The following is a 22,011-nucleotide window of genomic DNA, read 5'->3' as shown; positions in this document are numbered from 1 at the left end:
TACTAGGTCTTGGCTAATGAGCCAAGATAGCAGCTGCCAGCAGCAGCAGTGCTCACACAGCTGAATGTTCCCCAGTTTCTGCCACCTGTGTCTATGTCCCCAGGGTGAGCCACAGCCATCTGCCTCACCGCCTCTCCAGGAGACTCTCCAAGACCAGCAGGCAGGTCTGGCCCACACGCCTATCAAGTGACTGCTTTGCCCTGGGTCCTGGAGTGCGTGAGATTTTTGTGTGGACCTTTAAGAGTGAAGTCTCTTATTCCCCCAAGTCCTGCGGGGCTCCTGCAGTTAAGCCCCATTAGCCTTCAAAGTCAAACGCTCTGGGGGCTCATCTTACAGGTGTCAGACCGCTGGGCTGGAGAGCCTGACGTGGGGCTCAGAAATCTCACTCCTGTGAGATTACCTCTGCAACACAATTATTCTCCAGTTTGTGGAGATGGGATTTGATTATATCATGTGTTCACCCCTCCTCTCCATCTTGTTGTGGTTCCTTCTTTATGACTTTAGTTGTAGAAGATCTTTTCTGGTAGGTTCCAGTCTTTTTCATCAATGGTTGCTCTGCAGATAGTTGTGATTTTGCTATGCTTGTGTGAAGAGATGAGCTCAGGGTCTTTCTACTCCACCATCTTGGCCGCTCTCTCCCAAGATGGAGCTCTTTTTTTGTGTACACAGTTAAGTTAGAAAAAGCCAGCCTGATAAAAATGTCTTTTCAGAATTCTGACCTTAAACAAAAGCCCTTCTAGGGGGAACTTGCATTTCTCTTCCTTTGTCTTTTAAATGTAAATGTACTCCCTGATCTTCCTGTGTGTGTGTGTGTGTGTGTGTGTATGTGTGTGTGTTTTGAGAACTTGGTCTCTGCCATCCAAAAGGTGCACATATGGTATACATTTAGCAACCTATCGAATAGCCTGGGATTCTGAGCAGTCTTTTGTGTGACTGTACCACCTCTCAGGGGCTTTTTGCCATCTTAACCTTTGTTGAGTCAACCTGTACAATGAAGTCTTGTACTTTCTTAACTGTTTTGGGGAGTAAACTTTCTGGATCTTGTTTAGGCTCCATCTTTTGCACTCTCTTACGGGGAAGCCTCTTGCATCTTACTGGTTTGAGTCACTATTAAGGTACATCTCATTAATGACTAGATGATGGATCCTTCAAATTTGAGAAACTTCAATTGGTAAATTTTTAGAGAGCTCATTATAAACAGCTGTTTTATTGGTACCTATGGGGGGGAAAACAAAAGGTGGGAAATACACATAATGGTGTTGACTGAAAAAAACATGCACAACATGAGAGCTGTGAATTAAGTTTTATTTGGGGCATAATGAGGACTATAGCCCAGGAGACAACCTCTCAGATAGCTCTGAGGAACTGCTCCAAAGAGGGAGAGGGAAAGGTCAGTATATATATGATTTTAGTGAAAGGGGGGATATGTGCAGTCCGGCACACATTTTTGCAGAAGGTTACTGCTGGTCATGAGAAGCAGATGTCTCCCTTGATGATTTTAGTGCTTTTCTAAATATGAAAAGATACAAGAATTTGGGCTCATAAAACCTTCTCCTGAAAATATCTAACTATCTCAAGGCCTGTTCTGTCAATTTTTCCCAGAGCACAGAGTGCCTCATTCCTGATGTCCGCCCTGAACTCCTTTCAGGGTGTGTTGAAGGTCAGTGACTGCAGTGGCTAGTGACTTAATCCTTAGAGAGGCAGATGGCAAATGCAAGTTTTTAGTTGGCAGTGGTTAACCTAAAAACTCCCTTAGTTTAAAACAAACCAAAAATACAAATGGTTTGGGAAGCCTTGTTTGTGGTCTCCACTTCCCCTCAGTGGGTCTTACAGATGCTACTAAAAACATTAGAATAATTCATGTTAACTAGGTTGATTAACAGGGGGAAAAAAAACTGAAGGGAAATTCTAGAGACTTTTTCCCAACCAGGTGGAAATTTTAAAGGGAAGTGTCCCAAATTAATAAAGAAATCTTTAGATGGTTATTTTTAAATGGAGTAAATAAAATGGAAATTAATGGGATTAAATCAAAGGTTTGATACAGCACTACCTGAGGTTGGATGGGCCAAAGGGATCCCTTGCTGTCCCCAACATTACAGGGCCCCAGACAAGTCCACTCTGTTTACCTCAGTGTTTTATTTATTTGTTTGTATTTATGTATTTATATATTTAAAAGGCTGGAAGAAAATTACACTCAGATACCTGACCAACAGTTACTTGGGGCAACAGGCCAATAAAGTTAAAAGATTGAGAAAAGGGCTTGAAACCCTTGGCTCAACTCCCCACTGGGGATCCCAGAGCGTTTTATACAAAAATAGATATAATGGTCAGGATAAAAAGAAAGGCTTCTAGGACTCCTTGTAAGACCTACACTTGTCGATTGAGTCCTCGTGGAAACTAAAGTTAAAAGAATAAAAGTTGATAGAATTGAGATGAAAATTTATAAAAATGTACCCATTTTAAGTGGGCTTTATATAAGATGGTTACATCTCTTTTGCTTAATTATATCGTGGAATAGACATGTTTTACTGGTGAATGCTTCCCCTGCTTGGTATTATAAGGCAGGGCATATGAATTTGCCCCCTCAGGAAATATTAATTAAACATGCTAAAGGAAATCAGTAGCATTACCTGAGCCCACACAGTATAAAGTAAAACTGAGAAAGAGGGCCTTTGTTGAATGCCTTATGCAAGCTTTTGAAGGCATGATAAATTAAGCCCTGAAATCCTAGAACACAGAACTCCCGAATTACAGTTTAGTTGGAAATCTTCTCACTGATATAAAAAAGGAAATTAAAGAAAACATAGTTGGGCAAATTAATCTTTTAATATCATTTAGGTGACAGACCCGTTCTTTGTGGAATTAAAAGCAACATCTTTGTCTTGCAAATCTCTATAAATCAGAAATGTAAATACAGCCCACAATGATCTGAGACTGAACCTAATTAGCTCAGTCAGGTTTCAGAACCTGAAACCAACGAGGGAAAACGGAAAAAAGTGGCCTTTTTAAACTCAAACCACTGGAAAGGCTCCCTTAGCCAAAATCTAATTCATAGCCTCCTTAAGGGTTTATCAAGGACGAATACAAATATTAAAAGTCTTTTCCACAAATAGTAAAGCCTTTGTCATCTGAGCAAAGAAACTTAACTTACTCCAACTGTTATAAATAACTAGTAAATTTACATTGTAGTACAAGAATCATAATTAAGTTTTTAAAGTGAAGCTATGAGATCTCTAAATTTGTTTATGTGTCTGTGTAGACATTATATGTATGAAATATCTCTACCTCTGGGAAATATTATCAAAATTAAATTTATAAAGAGCTCTATTTAATTGACTTAAAAGTAAGTGCTTACAAATTAAATATTTCTAAATATGAAAGAAACTGGCCGGAAGGAATTTCAGGGTCACATGATCTAGGAAATATTCAATATTAAATTAACGTCTGGTATTAAAGCTAGTTTAAGTTTGCTGGTTTAATCAATGTAGACATATCTTACTTTTATAATAAAAGTAAGTTTACCAAAGGTCAACATGTTCATGTTATTTCTGTTACAGAGTTTGTCAGCAAAAAAAAAAAAAAATTTTTTTTAACTTGGTATGGTAGTATTTTCATAAGTTATAAAATAAAGGGGAATGGAATGAGAGTTTTTAGGTGAACCCTTTAGGAATAATTATGTTTGGGGTATGTTTATTTAAAATAGTTTCTCCAGATTTTTGGTAAGTTGAGTTTTGCTAAGTTAAATTAAATGATGGCAGTTCACTGAATATCCAGGTCATTTCAAATAAGATAAAATACTGGAACAGTAATTGCTAAACAGATCTAAATTTACCTACTTTTGTCTCCTTACGAGAGGGAAACTAAAGATGTTTGGGTTTATTAGACCCATATCTTATACCACATTGAGGAAAGAAATTATGTTATATGTTTCTAGAGGTTATAGGATATTCCAATAAGGAAATGCTGGTATGACAGTTTACAGTTACTTGCTGATTGTCGATTTTTGGTAGAGAGTAAGGTTTTTAAGGGTTAAAAGTGGAATATGTAATTAAAATTACTAAAAATAATAAGGGAAACATTTCAATATGCAAGGAAAGTAGGATGGGCAAAAGAAGCAAAAGAAGCAAAAGAAGGTGTGAGGAATGAAAGTACATTTTGTTAAGGGGAAAAAATGATTGTCCTAGAACTGGTTATTTTTGGATGGAAAAATATGGGATAAACTAATACATATACAAAAAGTCTTAGAAGGTATGTAGAAAGGGAGCCCTGAAAAAGGAGTTTTGTACATAGTCAGGCTGGGATTAGATTAAATTTAATTAAATTTAGGTAAATTTACCTAATTAGGTAAATTACCTAATTAGGTAAATAGATTTTGTTATTAAAAGTAGGCTGGTGCAAAACTGGATTTGGTTCCTCTCTTTGTTAAGAGAACAAAGTTTTCTTGGAGTATTGCTATTTGAAACAGATTGTGTGAGTTTCTTTGCCTTTAAGTGATCTGTATTTGTTTTTTGAAGTACTGTTTCACAATAACCTATGATCCTATTTGACCAAGTGTTTTGAAACCTTTTTGATGTTTTTGACAAACTTCCCAAATATGAAATTCTTTTTTTTTTAATAGTTCCGCTAACATCTTTTTTTTTTTTTTTTTTTTTTTTGGCCGTGTTGGGTCTCCGTTGCTGTGCGCGGGCTTCTCTAGTTGAGAAAGTGGGGGCTACTCTTCGTTGTGGTGTGCGGGCTTCTCATTGAGGTGGGTTCTCTTGTTGTGGTGCAGGGCTGTAGGCACACGGGCTTCAGTAGTTGTGGCACGTGGGCTCAGTAGTTGTGGCTCACAGGCTGTAGAGTGTAGGCTCAGTAGTGGTGGCGCATGGGCTTAGTTGCTCCACAGCACGTGGGATCTTCCCAGACCAGGGATCTAACCTGTGTCCCCTGCATTGGCAGGTGGATTCCTCACCACTGCACCACCAGGGAAGTCCCCCAAATATGAAATTCTAACTAAAGTTCTTTTGACCTCCAGCTGACTCTGGGATGCTTTGAAGGAACCCTGAGACCTCTCAGAGAAGAATATTAAACTAATTAGGCTTATTTGGTATTTTAAATTACTTGAGAAGCATCATCAAGTGATTGGAGATGAACCATAGGTTATAGTGTATAGATAAATGTCATTAATACAGATATTCCAAAATTTATATGGAATACCTAAAAATCTGATGTGCCCTGGTATAAGTTATCAGTCATAAGTCTAATTATCTTAAAATGTGCATCACATAAATATCCAAGTTTCTTGTCAATTGCATTGTAATCAGATCTTTAACCGTGCCATTTTAAGTCTTGTCGTTTGTAAACAATCATTGTTTTACTCTGATGCTTTTATAAAATGAAGATCTTAAAGAAGATTCGTAAAAATGACTTTTTGACAAATATAAGTTTCTGATAATTTTCAGATCATACCACTGAACTGGGTAAGATATTACAGAATTCGGATGGAGACCTGATGACTGCATTCAGATCTTCAGGAATTAATTACATGCGACTAAATGAACTGATGAATATGATTTATAATTTTATCACTTTTTCTGAAATATACTGGATTTTAATCCTTGTTTTCCAGGAAAACAGGAAAAGCTTTCCTCTTATGCTATGACCTACAACAAGTTGATAAAGTATACCTTTGTAAACAAAGATGAAATATATATCATTTTCTCTCTGCCTGATCCTTCCAGAATTTGGCTTCTCCAGCTGGCTCCCCTGTGAACTTGATGGTTTATTGCAACCAGATTACAACTAGTTATACTAATCATTGCTTTAATTTGTTCTCCTTGTTTTCAATTTGTTTATACTTTCTGTCTCTGCTGTACTATGACTTTATTAATGTATAAAGCTGTATTAGTTGTGTTACCTACATCCTGTCTGTTTTATAAGATTACTGTCTACTGGGGAATTCCCTGGTGGTCTAGTGGTTAGGACTCCAAGCTTTTACTGCTGAGGTTGCAGGTTCAATCCCTGGTCGGGGAAGATCCCACAAGCTGCACAGCGTGGCCAGGAAAAAAAAAAAATTGTTGTCTTTTGCATTACCCAATGTGTAACCAGGTCTCCAGCAAAATTAATGATGGCTAAAAGTCTTCAGACTGTTGGTTATATATACATAACCTACATAAAATAACTGTAATAGTACAACTCTAGTTATGGGAAGAAGCAACAAGGGAAAACATTTCCTGGATCAAAAGAGACTAGTAAGACAGGTGATCCAGAGAAGTTCAGATTATCAACAGGGCCTAATCCAAAAATTAACACATTGAGTATAGCCTATCAACAGAATCTTCACCTGATCTAGGAATGAGCCTTCCTAGCACCATGGGACAAAATTGGTCATGAAATGCTTCCCAAATGATGGTTGGATTTATGAGCAAGGCGAGGCACCGTGGATGAACAATGTTGCCTGCCATATCAGTAAACGAAGGATGCTGCAGCCACCAGCCACTGCAGCCACCCTCAGCTATGCACTCTGAGGGGATTCAGGGTGGAGAAAAGCAGGACACCGGTCCTAGATAGTTAAGGTGCATATCAAAGGAATGATTTCAGTGAGCCCAGACCCTTGCATCTTCCCATACATAGTAAAGTGCTAAATTCATTAACTTGAGATGTCTGGTTTTCTTTAACAGTAATCTTTTGATGTTCCAACTACCTGGTTTTTGTTGCAAAACTCCTGTATATCTTGGCTCCTCCCTTACCTCTTCGGAGCAGTCTCTCAGACGATCTGAGAGGCTGTCCTCCAGGCTTAAGTCCTCAGAAAATCCACTGAATAAAACATAATTCTCAACTTTTAGGTTGCACTTTTTTTTTTTTCAGTCAACAAGTAGGAAGCTTCTCCTTGTGGAAGGTATTCAGAGTTTGTTGACTGAAGTCAGAGGAACTATGTACTAATATGCCTTGCTCTGAGACCATAAGATCTCAAATTACTTAGCTCCTCTGAGCCTCAGTTTTCCTCATCCACAACATGAGAATTTTAAGGATAAAGTAATAGGTGTGAAAATAGTAACATGTTGTATAAATATTATTACTGATTTTTTCCCCTAAACCCCAAATAAAAGACTGAACTTCTAATCAACTGAATGAACTTCTAATCAAGGATAGGTAACTAAGGGTACCAATCATTGTTCCTAATGCAGTTGTTATGGAAATCTGCCCCTCTTTTTCCTCTAGTTTTCTTTTTCTCTCCCTCCTTAGGTTTAATATTGACCCACAGGCACACTGCTTAAGTCTTCTAGATGCCACTCAAAGCCAAAAAGATTGTCGACCTCTGTGCTAATGAGTGTGTGTGTGTTCAAAATTGATCCACCTTTACATCTGCTTCCTTTTATTTCTGGTTAACCAGAATTCATCTGAGTACTTGAATTAATTAATATAAAGGACTAGACATTACTCTTCCATTATTTGAATTAGAGTTTATCTTTAGATTTTTTTTAAAAACATCTGTTTCCTGTTTATTAGTCTATAAAGTCAATGAAGACATCTGTTATGTCTGGTTTTGCTCATCATCCCCTGTGCCTAACACAGTGCCTGGCACTCAGATGTTTCTTGACTAGAAAGTTATATAGGAAGGAATCACATTTGCCTTACACTATACTAGCAGAAAAGTAATACCTGAGGTTGCAGCTTTGTCTTTTAAGTACCTAGATGTCTTAAGTGGCTTAGGATAAAAAAGACAGCATGGGGTATAAGACAGCATGAGATCTGGAGTCAGAAGACCTGGATCTGAATCCTGATTCTGCCAGAGACTCTATGACCTTAGGCAAGACCTTAGGCAAAACCTTAGGCTTTACCTTTCCTAGGCTTGATTTTCTTATCTAAAAAGGTGAATAATACCATGATGCCTTAGTAGTATATAAAGTATCTAGTATAGTACCTTGTGTTTGATTAGTAGTTTATACTAATTAGCAGTTATTTCACATAATACATAGTAATGGCAATAAAGTTGTATATAGACAGAGTTCTCCCCCAAAGAAAATACTTTTTAATAAATTCATCAGCAGTAGATAGAAAGGAACCATTATGTGTCTAGGTTAAAAATTGGGAATTTATTGAAATAGGACATTTATTTCAAAAATGAGAACAACGTCCTAGGTCTTTTGTGTTGATACCACTAAATACTTCCGGATTTAAAATCCGATTCACTGATTGATTCAACAATAAAATACTGTGAGCCAACTATTTGCCAAGCACTGTTTTAGGTACTAAAGATACAGATGAAAGACACAGTCCAGGCCTCATGGCACTTACATTCTGGTTCAGAGAGACAAGCAGTAAACAAGATAATTTCAGATTAGAACTGAGAACTGTGTAGGAAATAAACTGTGGATATATAAAGAGTGGGAGGACAGAAAGCTACTTTAGACGGGGGTATATGTCTAAAAATTATCACAGCTCTATGAAAGACTTCTGAGCAAGAAGGAGAGTTGCTGGACAGTTTCTGCTCTCCAGTAATTAGAGGTGTGCCAGCAATACCCAAAGCTTTTTTTTTTTTTTTTAATAAATTTATTTATTTACTTTGGGCTACTTTGGGTCTTTGTTGCTGTGCGCAGGCTTTCTCTAGTTGAGGCGAGCGGTGTCTACTCTTCGTTGCAGTGTGCGGGCTTCTCATTGTGGTGGCTTCTCTTTGTTGCGGAACACGGGCTCTAGGCGCGTGGGCTTCAGTAGTTGTGGCATGCGGGCTCAGTATCTGTGGCTCACGGGCTCTAGAGCGCAGGCTCAGTAGCTGTGGCGTACGGGCTTAGTTGTTCCGCGGCATGTGGGATCATCCCAGACCAGGGCTCGAACCCATGTCCCCTGCATTGGCAGGCGGATTCTTAACCACTGCGCCACCAGGAAAGTCCCCCCCAAAGCTTTTGATGTATATTATGTTATGATGTTAGACTGACTCTTAAAATTTTGGAATACTAAAAGACAGCAAACATTTACTGAATGTTTACTACGTACAGAATAATGTTAGAGACTTTCAAATAAAAGAATCAGGGGCTCAAGGACTTCCCTGGCAGTCCAGTGGTTAAGACTACCCTCCCAATGCAGCGGGTATGGGTTCGATCCCTAGTCAGGGAATTAAGAACCTGCATGCTGCACGGCGTGGCGAAAAAAAAAAAAAAGAATCAGGGGCTCAGATAAATCCTTTATCTTGCTTGAAATTACAGAATTCCCAAGTAGAAGAGCTGGAACTGTATTACAAATAGATGGGGGGAAATGCTTTAGAAGCTAAAATGTGACGCTTCTATTAGTTACTACAAAAAAAACTGCCTTCTCTTTTCAGATTTCTTCACCACCGCAACCAAGGAAGGATATGATATGAGGCCAGTGGACATAACTCCTTTAGAACAAAGGAAATTAACGTTTGATACGCATGCATTGGTTCAGGACTTGGAAACTCATGGTGAGAAACATGGGTCCCTTTTGAAAGAATATCAGCAGCACTCATAACAAATTACCTAGTCAAGACAACATCACCATTATGAACAATTAAGAGTCACTGTTTAGGTTGCTTCCATGTCCTGGCTATTGTAAATAGAGCTGCAATGAACATTGTGGTATATGACTCTTTGAATTATGGTTTTCTCAGAGTATATGCCTAGTAGTGGGATTGCTGGGTCGTATGGTAGTTCTATTTTTAGTTTTTTAAGGAACCTCCATGCTGTTCTCCATAGTGGCTGTATCAGTTTACACTCCCACCAACAGTGCAAGAGGGTTCCCTTTTCTCCACACCCTCTCCAGCATTTATTGTAGATTTGTTGATGATGGCCATTCTGACCGGTGTGAGATGATATCTCATTGTAGTTTTGATTTGCATTTTTCTAATGATTTAATGATGTTGAGCATTCTTTCATGTGTGTGTTGGCAATCTGTATATCTTCTTTGGAGAAATGTCTGTTTAGGTCTTCTGCCCATTTTTGGATTGGGTTGTTTGTGTTTTTGATATTGAGCTGCATGAATGGATAAAGATGTGGCACATATATACAATGGAATATTACTCAACCATAAAAAGAAACGAAATTGAGTTATTTGTAGTGAGGTGGATGGACCTGGAGTCAGTCATACAGAGTGAAGTAAGTCAGAAAGAGAAAAACATACCGTATGCTAACACATGTATATGGAATCTAAAAAAAAAAATGGTCATGAAGAACCTAGGGGCAAGACGGGAATAGAGACGTAGACCTACTAGAGAATGGACTTACGGACATGGGGAGGGGGAAGGGTAAGCTGGGGCAAAGTGAGAGAGTGGCATGGACATATATACACTAACAAATGTAAAACCGATAGCTAGTGGGAAGCAGCCGCATAGCACAGGGAGATCAGCTCCGTGCTTTGTGACCACCTAGAGGGGTGGGATAGGGAGAGTGGGAGGGAGGGAGATGCAAGAGGGAAGAGATATGGGGATATATGTATAACTGATTCACTTTGTTATAAAGCAGAAATTAACACACCATTGTAAAGCAATTATACTCCAATAAAGATGTTAAAAAAAAGTCACTATTTAAATATGAGCCATCCATAAACATCCATAAAATAGAATATTTTAGTCACGAAAATGGTATAGTTTGAAGAGTATTTACTGATGTGAGAAATGCTCAAGATACATGTGCAGAATGATTCCAATTATGTAAAAAAACAACTGTAGTTTCTAGGCTGATACTAAAGTTTATGTGGAAGTACAAGCACAATGTTTAAGAATAGAAAAAAAAGAAAATCAAAGAATGTCACAACAAATTACCAGATGTCAAAACAGTTATTTAAAGTATATGAAGAGCTTCCCTGGTGGCGCAGTGGTTGAGAGTCCGCCTGCCGATGCAGGGGACATGGGTTCGTGCCCCAGTCCGGGAAGATCCCACGTGCTGCGGAGCGGCTGGGCCCGTGAGCCATGGCCACTGAGCCTGCGCGTCCGGAGTCTGTGCTCCGCAACGGGAGAGGCCACAACAGTGAGAGGCCCACGTACCACAAAAATAAATAAATAAAGTATATGAAACTATAGGAATAGAAGAGTTGATTTAATGGAATAGAATGGTATTCAGAAACGTGTGTCTTAGAAAGCAATAAAGAAGGCATTACAAATTAGGGAAAGGAAGGACTGTTTAATAAATGAGCTATGATAAATGACTAGCCATTGGAAAAAAATAGATTCCCTTACTGAAAAATAAATTCCAGATTGATGAAAAGCTAAATGTAAAAAAAAGAAAGACTACGAAAAATATTATAATATAGAAATATTTTTTGACTTATAGAGTAAGGAAGCAAGACAAAACTCAAAAGCAATGAAAGTAAAAGTAAAGACTGACAGATGTGACTACAGAAATATTTATTTAAATCTGTGTATCGAAGGATATGATCCGTAAGGTTAAAAATGTTAGCAACACATATGACAGTGAGCCTATTGCTTTAATATACAAAGAATTCATATGAATCAATAAGAAAAGTTAAGCAGTTTTATAGAAAAATGGACAAAGGCCATAAACAGTTCACAGAAAAATAAATTACCAATAAATGTACGTAAAGATGCTTAATCAAGGAAATGCAAATTTTAAGTATAAAAATAATAATGCAATACCATTTTAATGCCAATTATACACTCAAAAAAGACTAGTAATACCAATGTTGATGTAAATGTGGGGAAATGGATCAGTGGAATTAAAATTGGAGAGTGCTTTTTAGAGAGTAATTTAGCATAATCTGTCGATTTTTAATTATAACCATTTTTTTAAAAGACTGCAGTTGACCCTTGAACAACACAGGGGTTGGGGCACTGACCGCCTGTGTAGTCAAAAATCTGCATGTAACTTTATAGTGGCCCTCTGTATCCGCAATTGCACATCCACAGCTTCAAGCAACCACAGATTGTGTGGTATGGTAGTATTTACTATTGAGAAAAATCTGCATCTAAGTGGACCCACTCAGTTCAAATCCATGTGTTCAAGAGTCAACTGCATGAAAATTTAAATGATAGAAGTTATTCTAGCTGTCTATTTTGAGAAGGATGTGCACTTTTTTAAAAATATAAATACCTATTTGCCACTTGTAGGATTTGACAAAGCACAAGCAGAAACAATTGTATCAGCATTAACCATTTTATCGAATGTCAGCCTCGATACTATCTATAAGGAGATGGTCACTCAAGCTCAACAGGTAATGTTTTCATTTTTATCACTTCTGACAGTTTCATTAGACAATCTTTTTCATAACTGCATCTCTGTTTAGCCACCCACCTTCTAAACACACCTGCATCTTCCTTATTATTCTCTCTAAAGGAACCAAAAACGAAAAACGTGTAGCAAAGTCAGTATCCAGAGAGACTGAGGAGTTAGAATAGTCATCACAAAATTATGGTAACACAAAGAGTAAAATTTTGTCAGATCTTTCATTGTGTAAGATAATTATATTATTTCATGGGATGGTGGTAGGTTGTTAGTGAAACAACTTTTTCCACATAGAAAGCCCACCACAGTAGAAGAGCTGACCAGTTTACTGCAGTCATGTGTATGTTCTGGTTAATTTTCACAAAGTTGGAAAGCTGGAAGGGACTTACATACATGGCTGGGAAGGAGTTCATAAATCACCTAAGATGCTTTAATCTGACCAGATAGCTGAATCCTTAAACGCCAAGTAATACCATTTACGAAGAACTTAAGAAGTGAGAGGCAGTGCTGGGGACTGCTCATATATGATCTTATTTAATCTCTCTAACAACCTTGAAAAGTAGGTAGAATTATTCTGTTTTACCACTGAAGAAAGGATCAGAGAGGTTCAGTAATTTGCAAGAGTTGTCATTGTGGTGCTATGGACAAAAAGCAATAATTTTATATGAAGGATAGAATAAGCTAAATGAACTTAACTGTAGAATAATAATTCATAATCTGTCAATCATGAATTAATTACTGTGTTGAAGAATCCGTTTTCTTTCTCTGGTTATATTTTTTTAATTTTTTAAATTTAGGCTTTCTTCTTCAGATAAATATTTCACAGCAGAGAAATATTAGGATTTCTTTCTTACATAAAATTAGGAGCTCTTGCATAAAATGTCATTACTTCAAAGGTCATGAAAGAGCGAAATTTTTAAAAGATTTTTTCGGTAATATCCAATTAATTATGTATTTAGAATTAAAAGCATTCAGCCCCTAGATTTAACTTAACTTTAAATTTGTATGTGTATTATTTTAGCTAAATTTATTCAGGATCATAACAGACTATTAATATTAAATCCACCAAAGAAAAAGCCACTCATTTAATCCCCCCCAAACCTTTGAGCTATCCTGAAAGAGCTAATGGTACTCTTAAATCAGATTTTTAAGTTTCTCTGCAATATAATCAGTGAATTAAAACTTTTTTGAGGAATTTTTATGCTGCCAGGGCCATTTAATCTTACATTTAAAATGTAGGATTAGGGGCTTCCCTGGTGGCACAGTGGTTGAGAGTCCGCCTGCCGATGCAGAGGACACGGGCTCGTGCCCCGGTCTGGGAGGATCCCACATGACGCGGAGCGGCTGGGCCCGTGAGCCATGGCCGCTGAGCCTGCGCATCAACGGGAGAGGCCACAACAGTGAGAGGCCCGTGTACCACACACACACACACACAAAATGTAGGATTGGATGTAGGAACACTACTACTGAACTTTTGGGTTTTTTATTACTGGTGTATGAAATCAAAATCCCATTCCATCCTTGAGCCATAGGCCATGAGGCAAACAAGCTTCATACCTGATCACTTCAGAAAGAGCCATGCTAAGTCAAGTGTGCTCAGTCTGAGAATTCGGTTATATTCTGAATTTGCTTATTGTCTGAATAACATTCATATTCTCTGGTGGCGCTACAATAGTTACAATGATCACACTTTTAATAGATTTGACTGTATTAAATTTTTCCACTTAAAGTTTTTGAAGATGCACATACGTGCTATCTTATAGGCTTTTTGAGTCCCAAACTATTTAGAGGCGGAAAGGGAGATAGAAAGAGTTTAGAGTCACAGTACAGTAATTCCTTATTCTCAGGTTCAGAGTCTATAAGAAGTATGTAGTTACATTTTCTACTCTTCTGTATGTAGTTCTGGTAATAAAATAACATTTTATTAAAGACTTAAACAAAAATAATATTATAGTTAATGTCTTCGAACTCCTTCATAATGATATTTGGGGGGAACAAGACCGACAACCCCTAGAGGCCACTTCTGTATGATTTCTGAGGTAATTCTCATGAATATTTCAAGCAGAACTGCATAAAAGAAAATGAACCTCCCTCCCCAATAATATAGATGAGGGATAGGGAAAGCATTAGTCAGGGATAGGGAAAGAGTCAGGGATGTCTATTGTACACAGTAAAAAATACTTTTTCATTTTATGATAGGAATAATATTTAAAGCAAAACTCCCTCCACATCAAAACATTGGAGTCACACTGTCCTGCTTCAGCCATTAGACACCTGTCTCATCACATTCATCGAATGCTAACTGTGCACCAAGTATTACTGTAAGCATTTTACATGCATTATATCATTTAGTCCTCAAAACAACTCTATAAGATATAGGTAGTTTTTATTCCCATTTCAGCAAAGAGGAGGTCAAAGAAGCTAAATAACGTGCCCAAAGGCTCATAGTAAATGTCAGCGTTTGGATTCAAACCCAGGCAGCCTGACTCCAGAACTCACATTTTTAACCTCCAGTCTATGTGGCTGTGCCATCTGACCGCTGTTCTTAGAGAACATGTGTGCATTCCAGACCCTTTGAAGACTGAGTCATTCCGTAGCCATGCATCTGGAACTACTGTAGCCTCTGTTTTCTAAACGTCAAGGCAGTTTTGAAATAGCCTTTTTCACCCATATTGTGGTCAGTGGAGGACTGTAACCCCAACAATGCACTCCTAGCCACAAACTATGAGAAAATGGGAGTTCCACTAGTCATTCTGTTCTTGTTTGGGTTTTTCTGTTTTGTTTATAAACCCTGTTATAGAGGGTCTTTTTCAAGGTTACACCTTCATCTACTTTTTCTTTTGATTAAAAAGAGATAAAAGATGAGTCAGCAAGCTACACGATTTTGAGTTTAGTGGTTAACGTTACATTTGCCTTGTAAGACTGCTTTAAATCATTTCTACAAAAATGTCCCTCCCTAGCAAAGTAAAAGTTTATAAGTCTATCAGATAGGGCTTCCCTGGTGGTGCAGTGGTTAAGAATCCGCCTGCCAATGCAGGGGACCCAGGTTCGATCCCTAGTCTGGGAAGATCCTACATGCCACGGAGCAACTAAGCCCGTGCACCACAGCTACTGAGCCTGTGCTCTAGAGCCCGCTAACTCCTGAAGCCCGTGCTCCACAACAAGAGAAGCCACTGCAATGAGAAGCCCGTGCACCACAACAAAGAGTAGCCCCCGCTCATTGCAACTAGAGAAAGCCCACACGCAGCAATGAAGACCCAACACAGCCAAAAATAAATAAAATAAATTTTAAAAAAAGAAAGAACTTGTGTGGTGATGGAGGTGTTAACTAAAAACTTAAAAAAATAAATCTATCAGATAGGGGCCACCTTTTCTTTCACAAATTCTTTGTAGTGCCAAATATAGGAAAGATACTCAGGAATTTAAACCAAACTATGTTATACTGACAATTATTTAAACGATACTTCTATTTTATTACCTGACTTCTAAGTCTTATTCAGTATCCTAGAAATTTCTGATGGTAGAAGATCCTTCAAAATCAACTTCCCTGGCGGTCCAGTGGTTAAGACTCCGTGCTTCCACTGTCTGGGGTGCAGGTTCGATCCCTGGTCGGGAACCAAGATCCCGCAAGCCGCGCAGCCAAAAAATAAAAACTAAAAAAAAAAAAGCAAAGCAATGAAAGATAAAAACTTTCCCATGTAGATATTTTTAAAATAAATAAACAATAAAAAAAGAGTATTTGCTGAGGAGCTCTTGGAGGTTAAGTAAGCATTTAATTGGGATTCTTTCATTGAAAAGACCTAGACATGTGTTTCTGTTCACTGGGAAATAATTTTTCTTCCTTGAATCTCCTACTTCTTTTAATTTTGATATTTCAGATATATAGGTTTCATTTGTTTTGTTTTTTACTTAGCCAAGCAACATTATACCTTGTAGCAAGACAATAATTTTTTTTAATTTTCATGAACAACTCCATGCAAGGGGATGGCATCACTCAGTTATTTTAATTTTTCATTTTAGGAAATAACAGTACAGCAGTTAATGGCTCATTTGGACTCCATCAGGAAAGACATGGTCATCCTAGAGAAAAGTGAATTTGCAAATCTGCGAGCAGAGAACCAGGTGATACAAGTCTCAATTTATTACTAATAAAATAACTGATTTCATAAGTATCCTACTTGGTGAAGAATAGGACCCCAAAACAATTTCATGTGGTTATTAAATAATTATTAGCAAGTTTTTAGATAAAAGTATACATGGTTAACCATACCTAATCTATGTATACATCATAGTTTCTTGCATACTAAAGAATGACAGTTGTATCTTAAACAGGTCACATAAAAGGAAATCTTTGATCTACATATATTTTATTAAATTTCTAGTGTAGTTCAGAATAATGTTCTCAGAACTGACAGTAATGTAGCATTTTCCATTTTTTTGGTTCTGTAATAATTATTTTGTCACTTAAGAGAAAAATGTTTCTGTAATTCAGTCAGAACTTTGTTGTTACCCACTAGCTTAAAATATTTTAAAATTTAGAATATCAATCTTTTTTTATTCTTAAGTAGAATACAGTTGGTCCCCCCTTATCTGCATTTTCGCTTTCCACAGTTTTAGTTACTTGTGGTCAACTGCAGTCTGAAAATATTAAGTGGAAAATTCCAGAAATAAACAGTTCATATGTTTATGTCACACTGATCTGAGTAGCATGATGAAATCTTTCACCGTCCCACTCCATTCCCCCCAGGACATGAATCATCTCTTTGTCCAGTGTATCCACACTGTATATGCTACCTACCCATTAGTACAAGAAAAAACATAGTACATATAGGGTTCAGTACTATTCGAGGTTTCATCCACTTGGGGTCTTGGAACATATCCCCAGTGGATCAGGGGGGACTACTGTATTGAAACATAAATACATTGTCTAATGTTATGTTCATAATTATTTTCTGAATACGATGAACTATTAGTTCTTTTTTTGTCTTTATTCTTTATCAGATAATGTATTAGAAATCCACAGAATGTCCAGTTTTTGCTTATGCAAGGTTTCAGATTTTTTTTAATAAATCATAATATGGACTTTGATTTAACACCAATTGTGTGTGATCTTTCTTTATACCTAGAAAATGAAAATTGAATTAGAACAAGTTAAGCAACAACTGATAGTAAGTGAAACTTTTTTCCCCACTTCAGAATAGTTCATTAATTTCAGAACAAATATTCATTACAAGATCACTTTCTTAATTTTTTTTTTCTTTAAAGAATGAAACCAGTCGAATCAGAGCAGATAATAAACTGGATATCAACCTAGAAAGGAGCAGAGTAACAGATATGGTAATGTGCTTTTAAATGTACTTTTTTGCACTTACTCCTTTTTAATTCCTTTTAGTCTTTTTTTTAACCTCTTGATAAACCATATCGTTTAGTTTACAGATCAAGAAAAGAAACTTATGGAGGCAACCACAGAATTTACCAAAAATGTAAGCTGCCATGTAAAAGTTTCTCTTCTGTATAGCTCTCATACCTTATGTAACTGCCTTTATATGTATCATTTTATAAGTTTGGACTTCAACAAGCTAGCCCTATAGATTCCATGATTTCCTCATAGCTGTTATAGTTAACCAGTACTTTGGGGGAAGCTGCTACCAGGTGGAGGGGAGTACCTGAGCTGTGACTTCTGAGTCAGAATCAAGCTTTCCAGGTAGCATACCTTTTTTTAACTAAATTATTTTTATATGGAAGAGAATTATTTTTTTAAAAAGACAAGGATTCACAATTAGTATTTAAGGAATGCCTAGGTTCAGTCAAATAAAAAATTTTTATGTTAGATACTGTTTTACTTAACTTTTTTGTCTATTAATTTATTTAATCCTCATATCAGCCTCTGTGTGAGGTAGGCACTCTATTCCCATTCTACCAATTTGGAAAGTGAGGCAGAAGGAAGTTAAGGTCACACAACTAAAAAGTGGTAGAGCCAGATGTCAACCTGGATTCTAAATTCCATACTCATAACTACTGTTTACCTCTCAGTAATCCTAAATTGTGATCATTAATTAACCTCTGTGGCTGAGTAAAACCTAGCTTTCTGACTCAGCCTAGTCCTTTTCTTAAAAGTTAAGAAGTCACTCGATCTACAGTCTAACATAAGAGACATCACTCTTGATTATAATTCAGTAGACGCGAAGGTCCCATTTGCCGTTCTAAGCAGCCTATATTCCCTTCTCTAACTTCTTGGCCAGATAAAGGAGATAAACAAGGAAATCAACAAATTCTCTCCCAGCTAATTTCTGAGCTATAAATATCATCTCATTTCTCTTTCTACCCCTTAGTCCCTATGCATATAGCATTCAGTGTTACCCAACAAGCATTTCTGCCATCTCCTTTAAATACTGGTGCCAGTTCATATTATAAACCCAGTTTGTTTTTCCTTTTGCAAAATATATTTAAAGTTTTAACTATGATATCCTAAGGACTTTATACAAATAAGGTGATAGTTCTGTGACTAACATTTTTGCTTCTTAGTTTATCCTCATATATTTAGGTCTCAAATACAGGCATACCTCAGAGGTATTGCAGGTCCATTTCCAGACAACAGCAATAAAGCAAATACTGAAATAAAGTGAGTCACACAAATTTTTTGGTTTCCCAGTGCATATAAAAGTTATGTTTACAATATACTGTAGTTTATTAAGTGTGCAGTAGCACTATATCTAAATAAACAATATCTATACCTTAATTTAAAAATAACTGCTAAAAAGATGCTAACCATCTTCTGAGCTGTCAGTGCATGGTAATCTTTTGCAATAGTAACATCAGAGATCACTGGTCACAGATCACCATAATAAATATAGTAATAATGAAAAAGTTTGAAGTACTGCAAGAATCACCAAAATGTGACACAGAGACATGAAGTGAGCAAATGCTCATGGAAAAATGGCGCCGATACACTTGTTTGACTCAGGGTTGCCACAAAGCTTCAATTTGTTTAAAAACAGCATGCAGCATCTTCGAAGCACAATAAAATGAGGTATGCCTGTATCTTCCTGTGAGGTTTTTAGTAGAAGGTGCCCAGAATGTGATAATCCTAAGAAATAGTCTCCAAATATCAAAGTGGAAGGAATACTTTTGTCAATTTGTAATATTCATGTAGTGTTATTTTTTTCTTTTTAATATCACTGTGCTTTTTTACTGTTTCCCCACTTAAAATATTTGTTACACAAAATTAGCCCATAAGTGAGGATTTCTAAAGTAAACATTTTTCTCCATGATACACAGGGACAAAATTTAATTGTCTTATTCTTAATTACTACAGGATACCAAAACCAGAGGTATTATTTCAGAGACCGGTAACAAAATTGACACTGAAATTGCTTCTTTAAAAACCCTAATGGAGTCTAACAAGCTTGAGACAATTCGTTACCTTGCAGGTAAGGCTGTGTTTGTCAGAGAAAGGAATTACTGTCATTTGATTTTCGGACTTATTAGCTCCTACCTCCCAAGGTAGCCATGGGGTACAGAAGAAAAAAGGAGGAGCTGTAACAGATCTCCTTTATTGTTTGGTTCCCTGGAGTACTTGGAAAATGTAAGTTTAACAGGCAGTAAATTTAGGATATAAGTTTAACAGGCAACTCTGCATCCTCCTAATGGGAAAAAGCATATGGATGTCAAAGATAAACATAAACACAAGTACAAAACGATGCAAAGATACACTGGGTATTCCACAATGAAAAAAACGAAAATTTTTAGATAAAGATCACCAAAATAGATACAGACCATTAAAAACCACAGCAAGCAAAGGGGCAAAAACTACCTCCTATCTTGAATCCAACTGACAGAGCAGGGATACTACCCAGAATTAGATTATTTGTCACATACTGAGTTCCTCAAGTACCATGTGACCTGACCAATTTACAGAGCCCCAAGGAGTTAGAAAGAATGCCCTAGTCAAGTAGTACATTTTTCTTTGTATAAAAAAGTAATACATTTTCATCCTAAATTGTTCATATAATTCAAAAGCAATATAGTAAAAGTGAAAGCCTTCTTCTTCCCCATGTGTATTTACTATTAGTAGTATATATCTTTCTAGGCTTTTCTTTCTATATGTGAACATTGCAGATTTTTTAAACAGTAATTAGATGATACTGTACAGAGTACAACTTCTAAAAATTTAACCAAATGTTTTGATTATCTTTCCACATGAATACATATATAGACTTTTTTTTTTTACTAGAAAACATACTATTCCATTGTATGAAAATACCATAATTTATTTATCCAAACCTCTATTAACAGACATTCTGCTCCCAACTGTTTTTATTAAAAACAATATTGCGGGCTTCCCTGGTGGTGCCAGTGGTTAAGACTCCACCTGCCAACACAGGGGACACAGGTTCAAGCCCTGGTCCGGGAAGATCCCACATGCCATGGAGCAATGAAGCCCATGTGCCTAGAGCCTGTGCTCCGCAACAAGAGAAGCCCCTGCTCGCCACAACTAGAGAAAGCCCACGTGCAGCAACGAAGACCCAATGCAGCCAAAAATAAATAAAATAAATTTATTTTAAAAAATATTGGACCAAATAGCCCTATATATGTGTGAGTAAATACACACACACCCCTTTATGCCATCATGCTAGTATTTCTATATAATAAATTGCTTATGCACATCTAAAAATTGGGGTCAAAAAGATAGGCACATTTAAAATTTTTATGTTATTGAATTGTCCAAAATAAAATTGCTGCTTTATACCATCAGTGATTTTCTGGGTAGGCACTAATTATGTTGAAGCGGCAGCAGGAGTAGAGATGGAGCCCCTAGCCCTCAGCTGATGCACACCCCGACTCCCCCTTCCTCTCTTCAACTTGAATGACTTAGCATCTAAGATCCATTTGAAGAAAGGGTTCTAAGGCTAAAACAAGATTTGAAAACCCCTATTCTAGCAAAGTCTCTGGAACCAGAGATCATCTGTCCAATAGGAATGCTAACAGGAAATGCCAAATCAGCACAGTTTGCAGTGTTCATTCCCACTTTCAAAATAGACCTCAAAGCACCCCAGGTTAGGAAGAGCTTTGTATTCCACTCAGCTTCTTCTAATGTATTTACCTAAAGAGTTATCTTCCTTTCCTTTTTTCACTGTGGATTTACAACTAACAGTTCTGAAGGCACCACCCTTTATTTTTAAGAGCAACAGCAACTACCTTGGAGACAGGTACACATAGTGTTGAGTCCTGCTTCCACCACTTGCTAGCAGTAAAACTTTGGGCTTGTTGCCTCGTCTGTATGATGGGAATACTATCACCAACCTCATAGGGTTTTAATTATGGATAAATACGGTGATACATGAAATTCTTTAGCACACTATCTGGAACATGGTAAGTAGTAGCATGGTAAGTAGTAAGATCAAATGAGAGAATGTATAATTGACCAGTGGCAACAAGACAAGAAACTGTTTAAGTGTTATTCTTTCTCCTCAACTGTCCAGCTTCCCCCTGTGTCTCAGAGAGACCTAATCCCATTTCTTAAAGGAAATGATCTTGTCATTAATCAAGTTTCAGTAAGTAGTGTGACCAAATGGGATAATGTATAATTAGATTTACACATTAAAAAAATAGGATAGCCTTAACTATGAAAGGCTGTTTCTCATGTCTTTTTTTTTTTTTTTTTTTTTTAGTAGTTTGGCTGCGTGCAGGCTTTCTCTAGTTGCGGCACGCGGGGGCTACTCTTCATTGCAGTGCACGGGCTTCTCATTGCAGTAGCTTGTCTTGTTGCGGAGCACGGGCTCTAGGTGCATGGGCTCAGTAGTTGTGGCACAGGGGCTCTAGAGCACAGGCTCAGTAGTTG

The 22,011-nt window shown here is 37.2% G+C and overlaps 2 protein-coding genes across 8 annotated transcripts in view; one reads left to right on the top strand and one right to left on the bottom strand.

Annotated features, from left to right (window-relative positions):
* Nucleotides 1-22,011, top strand: part of CCDC90B (coiled-coil domain containing 90B) — a 53,553-nt gene that overhangs the window by 23,512 nt on the left and 8,030 nt on the right. Inside the window, exons 2-9 of one of the 6 annotated variants that reach the window (XM_067750540.1) lie at nucleotides 9,299-9,418; nucleotides 12,056-12,159; nucleotides 16,191-16,292; nucleotides 17,297-17,338; nucleotides 17,436-17,507; nucleotides 17,607-17,653; nucleotides 19,486-19,600; nucleotides 20,466-20,728. In XM_067750540.1, the coding sequence (XP_067606641.1) occupies nucleotides 9,299-9,418; nucleotides 12,056-12,159; nucleotides 16,191-16,292; nucleotides 17,297-17,338; nucleotides 17,436-17,507; nucleotides 17,607-17,653; nucleotides 19,486-19,552 (554 nt within the window). In that variant the 3' untranslated portion in view covers nucleotides 19,553-19,600; nucleotides 20,466-20,728. Of the gene's footprint in view, nucleotides 1-9,298; nucleotides 9,419-12,055; nucleotides 12,160-16,190; nucleotides 16,293-17,296; nucleotides 17,339-17,435; nucleotides 17,508-17,599; nucleotides 17,654-19,485; nucleotides 19,601-20,465; nucleotides 20,729-22,011 lie in introns of those variants that run through there. The other 5 variants (XM_067750536.1, XM_067750539.1, XM_067750537.1 and 2 more) reach the window with 5 other exon arrangements.
* Nucleotides 8,510-22,011, bottom strand: part of ANKRD42 (ankyrin repeat domain 42) — an 85,023-nt gene continuing 71,521 nt past the window's right edge. Inside the window, exon 13 of one of the 2 annotated variants that reach the window (XM_067750530.1) lies at nucleotides 8,510-8,823. In XM_067750530.1, the coding sequence (XP_067606631.1) occupies nucleotides 8,733-8,823 (91 nt within the window). In that variant the 3' untranslated portion in view covers nucleotides 8,510-8,732. Of the gene's footprint in view, nucleotides 8,824-11,316; nucleotides 15,824-22,011 lie in introns of those variants that run through there. The other variant, XM_067750529.1, reaches the window with a different exon arrangement.

Source organism: Pseudorca crassidens, chromosome 9 (genome assembly GCF_039906515.1).
Source record: "Pseudorca crassidens isolate mPseCra1 chromosome 9, mPseCra1.hap1, whole genome shotgun sequence".
Taxonomy (NCBI): domain Eukaryota; kingdom Metazoa; phylum Chordata; class Mammalia; order Artiodactyla; family Delphinidae; genus Pseudorca; species Pseudorca crassidens.
This window is presented reverse-complemented; position numbering and strand designations above follow the sequence as displayed.